This window comes from Penicillium canariense (genome assembly GCF_028826845.1).
Source record: "Penicillium canariense strain IBT 26290 chromosome Unknown utg000004l_segment0_segment0, whole genome shotgun sequence".
In the NCBI taxonomy this organism is placed as follows: Eukaryota; Fungi; Ascomycota; class Eurotiomycetes; order Eurotiales; family Aspergillaceae; genus Penicillium; species Penicillium canariense.
Genome location: NW_026622731.1, coordinates 1,560,056 through 1,576,166, shown reverse-complemented (window position 1 = coordinate 1,576,166; position 16,111 = coordinate 1,560,056). Strand labels below are relative to the sequence as shown.

At 53.2% G+C, this 16,111-nt stretch overlaps 6 protein-coding genes across 6 annotated transcripts; 4 read left to right on the top strand and 2 right to left on the bottom strand.

The window, feature by feature from the left end:
• Nucleotides 1–26: 26 nt before the first annotated feature.
• Nucleotides 27–1,230, top strand: N7482_006903 (flavin adenine dinucleotide pyrophosphatase; the record flags this gene model as incomplete). The annotated part of the gene is made up of 3 exons (XM_056689028.1): nucleotides 27–221; nucleotides 293–459; nucleotides 597–1,230. 3 exons carry the CDS (start codon nucleotides 27–29, stop codon nucleotides 1,228–1,230), a joined length of 996 nt encoding a protein of 331 aa, XP_056541457.1.
• Nucleotides 1,231–2,267: 1,037 nt separating this feature from the next.
• N7482_006902 (Ras family protein) lies at nucleotides 2,268–3,268 on the bottom strand (the record flags this gene model as incomplete). Its single annotated transcript, XM_056689027.1, has 4 exons — nucleotides 2,268–2,506; nucleotides 2,584–2,859; nucleotides 2,940–3,054; nucleotides 3,257–3,268. 4 exons carry the CDS (start codon nucleotides 3,266–3,268, stop codon nucleotides 2,268–2,270), a joined length of 642 nt encoding a protein of 213 aa, XP_056541456.1.
• A 3,808-nt stretch (nucleotides 3,269–7,076) lies between these two features.
• On the bottom strand, nucleotides 7,077–8,145 carry N7482_006901 (SDR family oxidoreductase; the record flags this gene model as incomplete). The annotated part of the gene is made up of 5 exons (XM_056689026.1): nucleotides 7,077–7,109; nucleotides 7,172–7,280; nucleotides 7,344–7,399; nucleotides 7,459–7,768; nucleotides 7,841–8,145. The coding sequence occupies 5 exons, from the start codon at nucleotides 8,143–8,145 to the stop codon at nucleotides 7,077–7,079; spliced, it is 813 nt and encodes a 270-aa protein (XP_056541455.1).
• A 1,464-nt stretch (nucleotides 8,146–9,609) lies between these two features.
• On the top strand, nucleotides 9,610–10,643 carry N7482_006900 (NAD(P)-binding protein; the record flags this gene model as incomplete). Its single annotated transcript, XM_056689025.1, has 3 exons — nucleotides 9,610–9,721; nucleotides 9,777–10,262; nucleotides 10,324–10,643. The coding sequence occupies 3 exons, from the start codon at nucleotides 9,610–9,612 to the stop codon at nucleotides 10,641–10,643; spliced, it is 918 nt and encodes a 305-aa protein (XP_056541454.1).
• A 465-nt stretch (nucleotides 10,644–11,108) lies between these two features.
• On the top strand, nucleotides 11,109–11,942 carry N7482_006899 (RibD family protein; the record flags this gene model as incomplete). The annotated part of the gene is made up of 1 exon (XM_056689024.1): nucleotides 11,109–11,942. One exon carries the CDS (start codon nucleotides 11,109–11,111, stop codon nucleotides 11,940–11,942), a length of 834 nt encoding a protein of 277 aa, XP_056541453.1.
• Nucleotides 11,943–12,961: 1,019 nt separating this feature from the next.
• On the top strand, nucleotides 12,962–14,797 carry N7482_006898 (MFS transporter; the record flags this gene model as incomplete). Its single annotated transcript, XM_056689023.1, has 1 exon — nucleotides 12,962–14,797. The coding sequence occupies one exon, from the start codon at nucleotides 12,962–12,964 to the stop codon at nucleotides 14,795–14,797; it is 1,836 nt and encodes a 611-aa protein (XP_056541452.1).
• Nucleotides 14,798–16,111: the final 1,314 nt, after the last annotated feature.

Below are 16,111 nucleotides of genomic sequence, written 5' to 3'. Positions count from 1 at the left end.
CAATCTTGCACCCCCTCCCTCTTTCCATGCTCAACCGACTGAATCTCCTTACCCACCATTTCACCCGTACCTTCGGTTCCGCCCGCACGGCCGCCCCGGCTCTCTCGACCCCGTCCCTGGTCCTGCGCTCAGGTCCGTCCGCGATGACATCAGCCGCGCAAGCGAAGCCCATCCACACGGCGGCTTGCCTGATTATCGGTGATGAGGTCCTTGGTGGGAAGGTGAGAGCATATTCATTCTGTCCATGAGCCGGGACAATGGCGCTAACCCTAGTTCTACACGCCATCCCTAGACCATCGACACCAATTCGCCCTTCCTGGCCAAGTTCTGCTTCGGCCTCGGCATCCAGCTGAAGCGAGTGGAGGTCATCCCGGACGATGAGGAGGATATCATAGAGGCCGTACGCCGCATGAGCGCCCGCTACGACTTTGTCGTGACCAGCGGAGGCATTGGCCCGACGTCCGTACACCCTCTCTCCTACTCCTCTGCCTGGACCTGGACGCGCGGGCGCGACGCCCACGGCCTCCGTCCCAGCCAGGCTCCCAAGCAACATCTACACCATCATACTAACACCAGCGCTGCCTCCGCACCAACAGACATGATGACATTACTTACCAATCCATCGCTAAAGCCTTCGGCCTGAAGCTGCAACTCTACGAGCCCGCCTTCGAACGCATGAAGAGGCTATCCCGCCCACACCCTATGCAGCCCAATTTCGACTGGAACACGCCATCGCCCGGCCTGACCGCAAAGCTGCGCATGGTCGAGCTCCCGTTCGACCCGGCCATCCCCGCAGAGCAGCAAGGGCTCTTCGTCGCGGACGACATGTGGGTGCCCGTCGCCGTGGTCAACGGCAACGTGCACATCCTCCCCGGCGTGCCGCGCCTGTTCGAGCGGCTGCTGCTGAACCTGAAGCCGCACCTGGTCCCGCGGCTGTCAGACCCGGAGGGCAAGGGCACGTTCCGCTTCATGTTCAGCACGCCGCTGCCTGAGAGCGCGGTTGCGCCGTACTTGACTGAGTTGGCGGCTAAGGTTGAGCCGCGGGGCGTGAAGGTGGGCAGTTACCCGCGCTGGGGCAAGAAGCGCAACACGGTCACGCTGGTGGGGGCCGATAAGGCATTCCTGGAGTCCCTGGTGCCGGAGGTCGAGGTTGGTGTGCAGGGGAAGCGGGTTGCGAAGGAGGATGAACTGGATCCTCCGTCAGACTCGGAGCATATCTATAGCCAGTAGGTGAGCTTGGAGGTTGAAGGGCCGAGGGCCCAGGGCCTTGTACTGTGTATCATACCCGCTTGGCAGAGGTTTGGACGCCGTGATACTCTATATCATAGAGCAATAAATATGACTTGTATATATTGCCCGGTCAGTTAATATTCTGGACAGAGAATGGTCCAGCCAGATGATTGTCGAGGCAGATTAAGTAGGTATTCACGAAGCGCAATTGCTCCTCGTGGAAACATCAACTGGACGATACGAGGCCGAGCCCAGGTGGGCGGATTTGGATGGATAATCTCTATCATACTTAAGCCAACCTTACAAAGACACGCGCCGGTATAGTGAAATTGAAGCAAGAATCCCCTTCGTTGAGGAACATATATTGACAGCCGTGTGGCCTCGCATCCTGAGACCGACAAGATGATGAATGAAAAGTGAAAAGAGTTAAAACATAGTGGACCAACAATTCTTTCGCGGGACAAAAAAAATGAGATGATAAACAAAAAACAGTTGTAACGCGCAATCGGAGGAAAACAAAAGGGGAATCAATATGTTCATGAGACGAAGTTGGCGTCAAGGGGGTTTGGCAGTCATCGTGCGATGTGATTGCAAGCCCTCGTCCCAGGCTCGTTCGGGGTGAATAAGAAACCAAGCCCAAGCACGAGAAGCCGCAGCACAAATCAACCACTCTTTTTTTTTTCTCTTTTCATTCTTCCTCTTTGGCTTCCGCTGTCATCTTCCTAATCCAATTCCTTCCGTCCAGTCCGGCTTTCCTTCTGTAAGCATAAGCAGGACCCGGCGAGCTGAGAGAATAACCCCAGCCCTCCCTCCCTGCGCTGGACAGTCATACCTCTCACAATTCCCATTACCCGTTCGTATGAACTCATTTTCTGGTGGTGTGCTGCCTGCCGACCTTGTGCGCCCTCCGTATCGTATTGTGGGGGTGGATAAATATTTGGTTTGATATGGTGTGGTGTGATTTGCGAACTTTTTCTTTTCCAAGTACTGGACAAAGGGGCGGGTTGTGGCGTGTGGGCGGAAGAGGGGATCGCCCTTTACATAACGACACACTTGGAGCAGCAGCCGGCGCTCTCGCCGGGCTCGCTGACGTCCATCTTGTTATCCGGGGCACGGGCACCGAAGGCCCCGGAGCCGGAGGGGTAGGACGACATTTCCTTGTTGTAGCGGCGGATCTCGCGCACGAGGTCGTAGAAGGCGTCCTCGACGTGGATGCGGGACTTGGCGGAGGTCTCGATGAACTTGCAGCCGAACTGCCGGGCCAGGGCCTCACCCTCTGATCAAAGATATGCGCGTTAGTTTCCAATTGGCGGAAGCTCTCTGGGGAAGGGCCATGGGATGGAATTGATGTACCTTGCTCGGAGACCACACGCTCCTTCTCCAAATCGCACTTGTTGCCGACGACGATGATGGGGAAATAGTCCTTGTCCTTGACGCGCAGAATCTGCTGTTGGAAGGTCATGATTTCTTCGAAGGATTGGCGCGACGTGATCGAGTAGATGAGCAGGAAGCCCTCGCCGGTGCGCATGTACTGTTCCCGCATCGCCGAATACTCCTCCTGACCTGCTGTGTCCAGGACGTCCAACAGAGCGACCTCATCGTCGATCATACACTGCTTGCGGTAGGAGTCTGGAGTGACGAGACAATGATGAGCCATCGGATCCGATGCGAGGTGCTCGTCTGGTTGGGGGAAGAGGTCCGCGACTCACCTTCAATTGTCGGGTCGTACTCGTCCACGAAGTGGCTCTGGATCAACTGGATCGTCAAGCATGATTTTCCGACACCACCACCACCGACCACCACCAGCTTATACTCTCGGAGGAACTAGGATGGCGAGGAAGGGACCGGGTCAGCCATTGGGGATGCTCGTGGATTATGGTCACCGCGGGCGCATGGCAGGGCGCACGGGGGGAGGGTCTGATCCCCGAGGGGAGCGGAGGGTTTGGAGGTTTGATGTGATGTGATGACCAGAGGGGCTGGACGAGACGAGACCTAGCGGTCCGGCACACGGAACGGACTGGCTCACCTTGGAGGCCATTTGGGCGAGGAATCTCAGTCACAAGGAATCCGACGAAGAGAAAGGGTCGATTCGAAAAGGAAGATCGAAAGATCGAAAGGGTCGATGTTCGCGATCGCAGGGATTCAGGAGCAATTCGGAAATTTGTGCTGGGGACCAGCCGAGAGGAAAAAATGAAACGAGGCGACAGAATAGGGAGGAGTGCGCCCAGATCGAATATTTGGCAGTCAGATAGAGCGGGACTGCAGGATGGGGAGAAGGAGAGGAGCGGAGGGGGGAGGGGAGGGAGGTCGAGAATTAGGGGAAAGCAGTCCAGTAGAAAGTAGGGGGGGAGGTTCGGAGGTGGAGGGTTTGGAGGCTGCTGGAGCTTCTTTTGTTGCCGGGTGGAGCCCCCAGGGAACCTGCACGGGCTGACGCTCGTTGAATCAATGCTAATCAGAGGCTTCCCAGCCGAATAAAATTACTTGGACCAGAGCGGACGATAGCATCATCATCATCTAGACCGTCATCATCCGAGCTCCAGACTGGCGACTGCAGTTCTCGTGGACTCCCAACGGAGGAATTAGCTACATTTAACGCAACCACAAACTGCAGCCAGTACGAGTACGGAATAGTGGGTAAATTCACTTGCTTCTGTACTGCAGAAGCCAGGCAAAAAAAAAACGAGGAGGGGACGAGAAGGGGGCCAGGCAATTTCAGGAGATCGTAAGAGTGTGGAGCCCATTTGGGCCGAAAGGGGCAGGGGGAGGGTTTCCTCTGGGCTGGATGAAGTTGGATGGGTTTGCTTCTTTCCTATTTATCATCCAAGCATTCCATGATGGTTCGACGTTCTTTCGGGTCCCTTCTGGAGATTTGCTTTTTCTTCTCTTTGTCGGCGTGCGGGCATGCGTGTCGCTGAGTGGAAGCAGCCCAGGCCCTATTTCCAGTGCAGTGTGCACAGTGCTAAGAGTGCTAATATACAGCGAGGTTTGGTACGCTACTCTCCGCCGGTCGGCCAGGCGATTGATTGGCCCTGGCATGGGTTCGGTTCTCCCCCCCCTCTTCTCCGTTAGGAACGGCCCAGCGAGATTGGGTCTTGGGGACTTGGGCCCTGCTCCGAACGGGAACCGAATGGGACTAAACCGTAGTCGATTCAGAGACAGAAGATAGAGAATAGGAACAGCAGGAGAATCGTCCACTAGACGACTATACTCCGTACGCCTCCGCATCCACTGCAGCCCATGGAGCTTCCAATCTCCTCCAGACCCCGGTGGATCACTGCCGTCCTGGTGGGGGCTGCGAGGCGCTTTAGGCTATCGGGCTTAGCTCGCACGCCTAGCGCCGTGATGCGGTGACGGGGGCACAATAAGCGGGCTCAGAGGATCTGGCGCAGACGGACTGTGCCTCTGATGACGGAAGTATGGAAGCACACCACATAAGCTGGCTCCGATACGCGGCTCTGTAGTCCTGTTGGGCCGACACCGCATCTCCGGTATGAATCTTGGCTTTCTGACGCGCCTGGGCTTGCAGGAGATGGCCGCTGTGCAGCCCAATTGCATCATCCTTCTCCTGGTGAAGAGCGCGGTGCTCTGTCACCTGTATCAACGATCGTCAATTGCCCGGGTTTCCTGGGCCTGAACCCCGCCACCATCCTCCCTTCCTCCTCCGACTGAACGTGCTTTTGTGAAAATGGAACAACAGGGTCCCGTCTTCTGCCTCGGGTCCTGAAACGCGGATCACGCTGTCGTTGACATCTGCGCAATCTGCAGATTGGGAGATTTGACCCATTCCAACTTTCTGTGTCCACCTCCGCATTTCCTGCTTGGTGGACCCTGAAGAAAACAATAACAACACCAAGCATGCTTGCGCAAGAGTGAATGCGTCCATTGGCCGTCCATTGGCCATCCATTGAGCTCGTCTCGAGTCTGCAGAACCATCCACCCCGCCTGCACGGCCACAACTCGCGGGGGGATCCTCGCTGCATGCGGAGTCACAGAACCACCGAGTCACATTCGGGACTCCGTCCTCATGGATCATTTCATCCGGTCATCATTTCCTGGATTGGGATAGGCGCGCGACTCGTAAATCCCTCGGAGCCATCCCGCGCGGCGCTCGCCTGCCGGGGTTTCGTTTCACCCCCATGGCACTCCATCATACTTTATATACTTATCTCCCCTATCTCTCGCCGGCTCTTATCTGAGAAGAGGGGACTGTGCGCCGAGTCGTCCATGGGAGACGCAAAAGTCAATTCTTTGTTCCGCCTGCGTTCCGTGTTCTGGAAGTTCCATGGCGGGCCCTAGTCGCGGCCACTTTGTTTCCTGGCGTCGACGCGACGCCGCACTCTCTGTCCGGTCGACGACTTGCCCGCCTCGCTGCCGGGGACGCATACCGAGGCTGCATGTCCTGCGCGGCCTTGCATCCTCGCAGATTTGCAGATTTGCAGATCCGCAGACTTGCAGACTTGCCGGATAGTCGGCAGCAGGTCAGGTCCGTGATATGATCGATCAAACACCCGACGCGCCACACCGGACGCACGGTCGGTGACACCTCACGGACGCTCCTGCAGGTGTCGGAATGCGGTAGGTGGCACGGTTCATTCAAGGATGTCTCAACGGGCATGAAACGGCAAGTTCATTCTGAAATCAACGGAGAGCTGTTCATGTTGCTTTCGAGCATCTTGACTGAGACGGCAGATGGGGAAAAGGTTGATAGTGCCGAAGACGGCAGTCACTCCACCAGCGGGAGGAGGGTGGTTGCGAGCTTCCGATATAAAGAGTAGAAAAGCAAGGGAGTTCCTTGCCCTCCACAATTGAATTTCTCTGCGAGAACCAACCACACCAACAAAGTATTGAACCTATCGTCTGACCCAAGCGTTCTTATCCTTGACGCACTCTAGACAAGACTGGCTGTGGCTAACAAGCGGTCTGCAGCTTAAAACAAAGTCCCCTAACTCATACCCTGAGTAAACATACCAGCCTTAGGCATCTATGCACCATCAAGAGGTGATTTTCAGATCTGAAGAACGGCCTGTACATTCTCCTCTTCGTGCGGAACCAGCCAGTGGGCCGCGTACCTCGACCAGCATTCAAACACTACGGGCCACAAAGTACCATATCCAAACCGTGGGCCCAGACGGGATTCAAGATCATTGCCCAACGGCAGCAGCCATGACGGAGTTTCTTCTCGTGGGCCTCTTTCGCATTGCCAATGTGCCTGGGCAGTGGCATACGCACCTAGGTCGGGTATGCAGATCTCTTGACGATAATCTCAACATGCTCGGCACCACCTGCGAGGACCTAGGCCATAGATATGCTTGCGCTTGCATAACAGCCGGTTAAAGGCTGCACGAGTCTCAGGTGTCGCGACCTGGATGCTTTGCAAGAGGAGGTTTTGGACTGGGGCAATGCTTGTGCTGCAGGTGCGGCTGCTAACGAAAGAGCTTCGTCGATAGGTGAGTTCTCATGCTCTAGCAGCTTAACAGTGCGTCTTGTTTGCATTCATTGCGCTACCCTGAATCTAGACCTGAGCATCCAACCCCCAGCATATTCTGATACCACGAAGAAATTACCGCATGGTGTCGCAGCATCTTGATGCGAAATCCACCGAATGAAATCTGATCGGCTGTGATTATCCCCCGAGGACACTAGATAGATGGGCCTTCGGGGTTTGACTGATCAAACACATGACTTGCATGGCTGACTAGAGGTTTTGTCAATTAACACGATGGCGTTGGTCTGTGGGGTGAGTGGTACAGGCTCGTATCCTCTACATAATATCATATATTGTGAAACGATGTACACTAGAGCTATCTATCTATTCTTATGCCACGCATTGTAACACGGTCAGCCTATTAGGACTTGCGGTGCAAAATACCCGCGCCAGCCTGTCAAGTTGTCAGTTTTGAGCGAATTGAAGACCAATGATAAGATTGAGGCTATCACATACCTGGTGGCTCGGGTACACCAGGGTATCGGCAATGACGACGTTCTCCCGACGACCGGCGGCAAAGACAACAACCTCAGCAATGTCATCTCCGGTAAGAGGCTCCACACCCCTGGAAATTATGGATCAGCTTTGATCGGGTACACTCGAACCGGCCACACTCAATGCAACTTACTTGTAGACGGCATCGGCCTTGGACTTGTCACCGTAGAATCGCACAACAGAGAACTCCTACATCCAAATTAGCTTGTAAATACAGCAAATAGGCGGAGGCGAAAGAGCATCCGTACAGTCTCGACCTGACCGGGATCGATCTCAATGACACGGATCCGTGTCGCGATCAGCTCCTTGCGCAGGGACTCGGTGAAGGAGCGAACAGCAGCCTTGGTGGCACAGTAGATGCCACCACCAGCGTAGGGCTCACGGCCAGCAATACTACCAATGTTGATGATATCGCCGCGGCCGCCCTCATCGCGCTTCTTGAAGATCGGTAGGATGGCCTGGGTCATGTTAATAAGCCCGGTAACGTTGGTGTTGAACATGAGGTTCATATCCTCGGCGTCGATATCGGGAGCCTGGGCAACACCCTTAACAAGCCCACTATATGGCAATTATCAGCATCTCAACCGCGACTTCGGCCCCTTTTAGCCCCACTCGTTATCCGTGACTCACGCATTGTTGACGAGCACATCAATTTCCTTGAACTCGGCGGGCAGCGACGGCACAAAGTTCTTGATTTCCGCTGGGTTGCTAACATCGAGCTTCACAGGGAGCACCTTCACACCATCGCCAACCTCCTCCTTAATCTCAGCCGCGAGCTGGTTCAGCGCTTCGAGGCGGCGCGCAGTGACGATAATCTTGAGGTTCTTGGGCGAGGTGCGCGCAAACTCCTTCGCAGTACTCTTGCCGATACCAGAGGAGGCACCGGTAACGAGAATGGTCTTGCCTTCGAGGCGCTTAGCCATTGCGGAGGCCATGGTGCGTCGGATCTTCGCGGGGTGAACAGCTGGATTGAAGGGATTGTTGGGCCTTGCTGAGAGGGGAGAGGCGGGGAATGGGGCAGAGAGCTGTCGGAGGAGTTGAACTGATCTACCGCATGCGCGAAGAGGGTTCATGGATTTAAAGAAATCACTTTAAGCCTAATTGCGAAGAAAACAAAAGAAAATACCCCTCGACGTGCGGGGATGGCGCTGGCGTCTTATCGGGTTATGTAATCGACCAACCGTTGCGCTGTCGGCCTTCATGCCGAACTTTTCGGCTACTTTTCTTCTTCGATGAGCCGTAGGATCACAAGCCTTGAATATTACTCATGCAGGCTAGGTTGGGATACCTTGAATACAGGGGCGATGGTACTCTGAAAGAGCAGAGGGTATTTCATGACTAGCATCGAGCGAAGACAGCCGCCGAACAAGAAAGAATGCTACTATTACCAGCAACGGGGGCATATTCGTGAGAAACAGTGCTACTACACTTATCTTCTGATCCGTTTCACCAGAGAAAAGAGGGTTAAATGCTGCTGTCCGGCAAGGTCTGGAGAACGAGGAGGAGCAACAATAGACCGCAACTCATGCAACTATAAATCATGGACCATCTGCCCGTTAGGCAGTATCCGATCCTGAGAATACTTAAATTGAATACTACTTCTTGCAGAAAGATCCGGTAGAACTTGCAGCCCTTTCTGTGAGTTGTGAGTACATTGTACTCCGGTGACAAACAAGTCCACACTACCAAGTGTCCCTTGCTCTTCTGGAGTTTCTAATAGTTTCAAGGCTGCTCCATTACTTTCACACCCTCAGAAGATGGAGATTACACATCAGATTTTCCAGACATACCATTGACATTGACCATATCCATATAATTTGATATTTTCTCGTGAATTATTTTCAATAGTCCGTGGGCTATAGAGTTGATGAAACAAAACCAGATGTATGGTCAGCAGTGAGACCTGAAGGTTTACTACTCTCTGGCGGACGCTGTTCGGTCGAGCTACTACGCGCCAATACAACCAGACTAACGCCGCGGGGCAGTTCCCACTGAGTCTTTCCCTGGCACCTGGATGAAGGGGTAGAGGAGTGGTATCCTCGGCACATACGGCGTCTGTGAGGTGACTATGGAACCTAGTCTGCCGTTCCCATTCCGCTTCTTTCCGCACAAATGAGCCACCTGATACACCATACAGCTATAACCACTTGCGAGGGTGCCATCCAGAGCTGAAAATATGTATCGTTAAATTGTGTAACATCAATTTCACACCCAAGACTGCTTCACGTGTGGAGATGGAGTTAGAGAGAACTCCCACAACATTGCTTTTGGGTGGCATATGCGGGGTCAAATGCAGTTGCCCGGGGAGAAACTTTGTTTAAAGGCACCAGCTTCGCCCAGGGATCATGTAGACCTCTCTACTTCTCATAGCGTATCCATTCGATCTGGGTGTCCTAAAAATGGCTCGTATTTGTCTAAATCCTTCACTTCTTGAAACCTTGACGGACAAGGTAGTCGTATTGACCGGAGGCGCGACTGGCATTGGACGTTCGACCGTTCAGCAACTATGCAGTGAGTGACAACTGATGGTCAATTCCGTCGTCCTCTTTACTCATCTCCAACTCAGAAAATGGGGCCAATGTGGTCTTTGGGGATGTTGTGGAAGGCCCCTCACTAGAACTTGAAGCCGAGCTTGGCTCTAGCGCTCAATTCGTGAAGTGCGACTCATCGAGCTATTCTGACCAACTGCATTTGTTCAAGACCGCCTTCAATAAATATCAACGGGTGGATATTGTTGTTGTCAATGCTGGCATTTGCATCCACAGAGATATTTTTGACCCGACTGCCGATATTACGGAAGAACCCTCCATGAAAGAAATCGACATTAATCTCGTAGGGTCCATCTTCAGCGCCCGCATCGGCATGCATTACTTGCGACAAGGTGGGGGTGGAGACCTGGTTCTCGTCAGCAGCATTGCCGGTTGGAAGGAATGTGGGGGCTTGGTCACCTACACAGCCAGCAAGCACGGCGTCGTGGGGATTATGCGGGGCCTCCACTTGACAGCGACCCCCGAAAACATTAGGGTCAATGTAATCTGCCCCTGGATGACAAGTAGGTTCCAGTTCAAATAACAGTCCAAATAAACTGTTTCATCGAAACTAACCATGGGTAGGAACGCGGCTGGTTCTTGGGATTGAGAAGGGTTGGTATGAGCGGGACCTGCCTGTAAATGAACCAGAAGATGTTGCTCGATCTATCCTGATTTGCGCTACTGCAAACAGAGGTCTCAATGGACGTACCCACCAAGGTGCTCGTCTGCCCTTCGCAGGGAAGATGATTCATGTGGCTGGCGGAGAGAGCTACGAAATCGAGGATGAAATCAAAAATCTGGAGCCGTTCTGGCTAGGGGCAGAGAACAGCAGAGTGCTCGGAAAGGGACAGGCGTACTTGGCGTCGGAAGGAACAAGTTGGGATACGACAAAGTCTCATTGACGTTGAAAATCAGAAATATACCAGGTGTAGGGCAAATCACGTAATTATCTGTTATGGACAGAGAGAAAGAAGGAGGACTCACATGCGCCGGTCATGTTATTTTCACTACGTAAATTGAACTATAACCGCATCACTCGCACCGACATCTACTTTTAATGAGCCACTCGTGACAAACAAGGTTGTAGAGTCCACTATATGTGGCACCCTTCCCCAAGGCCATTATACCTTTTACTAGATTAGTAGTCTTTGCAAACTGATTGAGATGTTCAGCTTCTCCAACAACATGGTATATTAAAATTGTACGTGCAAAGATGAGAGTCGAACAATTATCACAGCCGAAGGCATGCATCCCGTCAGTAAAGTGATGCCTCAGGCTCAGAATACGGACAGCTCCCGCCATCCCACTTTTCCTTGCTTCATTAAAACATAACAGACTTGATGGAATATCAAAATCGCCCTGCCATTATGCCTGCAGCCCCTCGAGACGCGTTAGAGTTTCCTGAGTCAGATCGGCTCTTTCTAGAGCCTCAGCTGCCACCGCGAGATGGCTCGACCCCGCGTCCCGATATGCCCTTCACGACCCTCACTTTCGCAACATCACTCGATTCTTCTCTGGCCCTATCTCCGGGAACTCGCACTGTGCTATCGGGACCTCAATCAAAAGCGATGACCCATTATCTGCGGTCCCGCCACGATGGAATTTTAGTGGGCGTCGGCACAGCCCTGGCCGATGATCCAGGTCTGAACTGCCGCATCGCTGGGGTTGGAGGGTATGGCGGCGAGAATCTAGATTTTCAACCCCGACCGATCGTCATCGATCCGACTGCAAGATGGAACTTTTCTGACAATAGCAAGTTGTTTCAGCTATGCAGAGAGGGGCGCGGCCGCGCGCCATGGGTTGTGACAACTATGCCCGAACCGCCCGCCGAGAAGGATGCTCTGCTCAAGGAATATGGAGGGCAATTTATTTCGCTGAAAATGACGACTTCAGAGTCCGGTCGTCACCAGATCGACTGGAATGAACTGCTTGTCACTCTCCGTTTGAAAGGTCTTCGGAGTGTTATGATTGAGGGCGGTGGCCACGTCATTAACTCGTTGTTAGAACCGAGCTATATGTCTCTTATTGATCGAGTTGTTGTGACGATTGCACCAACATGGCTCGGACAAGGGGGCGTTGTTGTTTCTCCAGCGAGAAGGTTTGACGAGGAAGGGAATCCGATGTCGGCCGCCAGGTTGAAAAACGTCAAGTGGTATCCTTTTGGAGAAGATGTTGTTCTATGTGGTCAAGTCAATGTCTAAAGGCGAATAAGAGACGGGTCAGTCAAAGGTAGTTGACTGATTTGGCGGAGACCCAAAAAGGAAGGAATAGCGAAAATGAGATAGCATTTCCCCTGCGCTAAAACTTTAGTCACATTCTTCACAAAGCGGCCACTTTGGACAGCCGGCTCTTCGATCTTTGGGATGACGCGTCGCCGAACTCCCTTGATATCCTTTGTGATCCTCTGCCTGTGATTCTATGATTCAGGAATTCGACATACTCGAAAACCAGCCGCCACGAGAACGAAATTCCCTGCCACCGCCGGGATGGGCAAATATATAATGTGTCGGTACAAAGATTGCAGATCAGTAACATCGACACTATTGGATCGGGCCGTGTCGATCAGGATGAGGGATCTCTTCGCCTGGACTGAGTTCCAATCCTCACACGTAAGCTGTGCTGCGATAGTTTCCCAAGAAGATCGAAGATCTAGACCCACTGTTTCAGGGTCGCTGCAATGATTGTCCATGTCAATCCACTTCGAGGATCCTCTGGCCCCTGTGCAGGTGGTTATCATCATCATCGACCGCGCCCGCCGCTCTAGAATGACGCTCTGAAGCTGATAAGTATGCATCCCTGGCGCCGTCCGCGGGTCGGGCAGTAACCATCGTCGTTCACATATTCTCCTCCAGGTACAACCAGATCGACAGGGACTGTTTACACCGTCCACGGATACACGCAAGCCTCCGCAAGGGATCTAGAGGCTCTGCAAATCCCCCGTTTGGCCCGTTTGGGCTGAATGGGCACTATTGCGGAGATCCCCCGAGTCCCAGCCTTATCGCGGCTTAAATTTCGTTGCGGTACACGAAGCAGCTCCACTCAGCTCGATTCGTCTTAGACCACCGTCAAAATATTTCGTTCCTTTCGCCACAATGGTGTTGCCCCTCATTATTGCGTCTTTTCTTGCTCGAGAATTTCACGGTATATATTCTTTTGTTCCTTCAATTCTTCCTGCGCGGATCATCGTCACCTTGTGCGTACCTTTCGCGATACGTTCAAGATGCCAGTTGGGCAGCTGCACGCCCGCCCGGAGGGTCCTCTACAGTCCCCTCCACAACTTCCAACAAATTCAAATTCAGGCCCGACAGACCCTGAATCTGCTCACGACGCTGGAGATTCGGCCCCAGTGTCGAGCCGGTCGTCTTTCGACTATGCCAGAACCTACTCGACTCCAGCGACTGGCGCGCAAACTCCAGATCCCCTGCTAGGAAACAAGAATGTTTTCGACAAGCAGGCGCTGAAAGTGTCACAGACTATCACCAGTCTCAGCAAAACTACCGAGGATGGCCACGAACTGAACCCGCTCGGCCATCGCTTGACCAACCGAAAACATTCGATCTCCCGATGCGGAGATGAAGCTGATGAGTCGGTGTCACCGACACGGAAAAAGCAGGGTATTCCGCCTGAATTCACGAGCTTCACTGCCGAAATCATCCTGGTGATGGTCTGTTCCGCGGGCCTGATGCTCTTCTCATTCCTTCTGGGAGACATGCTGGCCCCGCAAGAACAGTTGAAGCGTGCCCTTGGCATCAACAACACCCAGCTCCCATGGATTGTGGGCGCATTTAATACAGCTAACGGCCTGTCTGTGGTGATCTCAGGCTCTCTTTCGGATCTGGCCCCTCCAAAGAGCCTGATGGTGGCCGCATTTGCCTGGCTATCCGCCTGGAACATCGTCGGGGCTTTCACGCTGCACCCCTCGCGGTATGTTCTGTTCTTTGTCATGCGGGCAATGCAAGGACTTGCGATCGGCGTCCTCGTCTCGGGCAGCATGAGTATCCTCGGGCGAGTGTATAAACCAGGCATCCGTAAGAACCGGGTCTTTTCCGCGATGGCTGCGACCGCGCCGTTTGGCTTCTCGCTAGGTGCGCTCCAGGGAGGCGCGTTGAATGCCCATCTCGAATGGATCTTCGGAATGAATGCTATCATTTGCGCCATCTTGTGTGTTGCTGCGTACTTTAGCATTCCAGCTTTGCAACCGGTGGCTGATGTGACGGGCACCGAAGCGCCAACTCTTCGGCAGTTCGATTATATTGGAGGAGGCTGTGCGGCTGGAGGATGTGTTTGCTTGCTTTTCGGCTTGACGCAGGGGCCTGTCACATCCTGGTCGCCATATACATACATTCTCATCGTCATCGGTTTGCTTCTGCTGATTGGGCTTTTCTTTGCTGAAAGAGCGGCCATCCGCCCGTTGATTCCAAATCGTCTTTGGCGAACGCCCGGTTTCACTCCGTTGATGATCGCCTACTTCCTTGGCTTCGGGTCCTTTTTTGGCGCATGGCAGTTCTATGCGATTCAATTCTGGCTGCGTATCCAGGGCGCTACTCCGCTTGATGTGGCGCTTTATCACATCCCCAACGCCCTTGTTGGAGTCCTCGCAACTTGGGTCGTGAGCCGCACCCTTCACATTGTCCCAGGCCACTATATTTACACCGTGTCGATGCTCGCCTTCACCCTCGGTCCTGCCTTCTTTATCCCACAGACTGCAGATACAACATACTGGAAGCTCTCCTTCCCCGGGGTCGCTCTTGTCACCTTTGGCCCCGACCTAGCCTTCGCTGCTGCTTCTATCTTTATCACCAGCAGCGTCGCTCGTTCATACCAAGGTAGCGCCGGCAGTCTTCTGGTAACAAACCAAAATCTCTCGTCAGCAATCATGACTAGCATCGCGGATGCAATTGGCACGAGGGTTGATAGAGGTCCCGATGGACAGATCGGCCTTGAGGGGCTGCGGGCGATCTGGTGGTTTGCTCTCGCAGCGCAGTTGACTGCAGCGCTGGTCACGGTGGTTTGGGTCAGGATTCCGAAAGAGGAAGAGAAGGAGCATGTTACATGATTGAGATACTTTCTACATGCAGCCAATTGTCCTCACGGCCGGGCGCTGTGGGGATCTAGGATAATGTGATCGAAAGGAAAGGGCTCTCTGACGAAGTGGCGGTGATCGGAGGGGAGCGCTACAAGGATAGGGCCATTATGACTTCTGGGGTGAGAGGATCCCTGATCACCATGATTTATGAACACTACCATGCAGACAACTAGGCTTGTGGGACTGGCTGGGTGAACTCGACCATAATGATAGAGGTCGATGAAGCTGTCATCATTACTGACCTAGGTAGAAGACTATTTGACAGGAAATATGAACTCAGCTTGGAAAGACTCAGTTCAGCAGACGTGCCCTCGGCGACACAACGTGATACTTTCCACCGGAGCTCTTACAATCTTTCAGTATCGACCTCATGTGCGCAGTCGCTGGGGCAATTTGCATAAATATATTAGCCCGCCTTCTTCAAGCTCACCATATCACCACGAGTTCTCCAGCTGAGACTCTCATGTCCTTTAAATCCGCGGACTGTTTAGTACCCAGTCTGAAGAGCCGCTATCTTGGTGTTGTGGAGTACTTGGTAACCCCATTTTTGGAACAGATCATCGTCATCGAGGCTTTCATCCCAGACAGCGGCAATCTGCTCCCGCACAATGTTCTGGTTATGGCTACAACACCATGCAGTAAATTAAAGGCACCCGGCTTTCGCCAGCCAATAGCCTGAAACCGCTCTGCCGCAATTCGCGGACGCTGCGCATACTAGTGTGGTAAATTCTGTACTTACCCGTGGCGATTTCCTGTTGGAGCTCATGGAAGGATGAGTACTGTGATAATTCGCCCGCTGAAAATGATCATTCCTTGTTAGGGCTAGCATCTGCCGACATTGTCATCCAACAAACTCGCCCGATCTGTTGATCAAAAGCCTAATATCACCTTCGTCAGAGTACATCTTTCAGATGATCAGGGCCGGTTTGATTTGTTGCTACTCTTAATGGGGGGAAATCTCAAGTATGGGATTCTCGACAGGTCGGACTAGATTCATTACAGATGCCTGGGTAACTTGTCCACATCTACACGATCTGATATAAAGAGAACGCCACACGATCTAAGCGCCTCCCGCCCTCTTAGTCGGGGCAGAAATGCGTATGAGGATTGGATGATAGTTCTTAGCCCGCCACGCCCCTAGAAACTTGTCGATCATTTGCTCCGCAATACGTCGCTAAAGGATCTTCAAGGATGGCTGCCTGGCGCTGCAATCAGGGGGCGTAGGCAGCTCAGCTCCGGCCGCTTGGGCATAGGGATATGCACAGTATATTGTACTCTGCACAG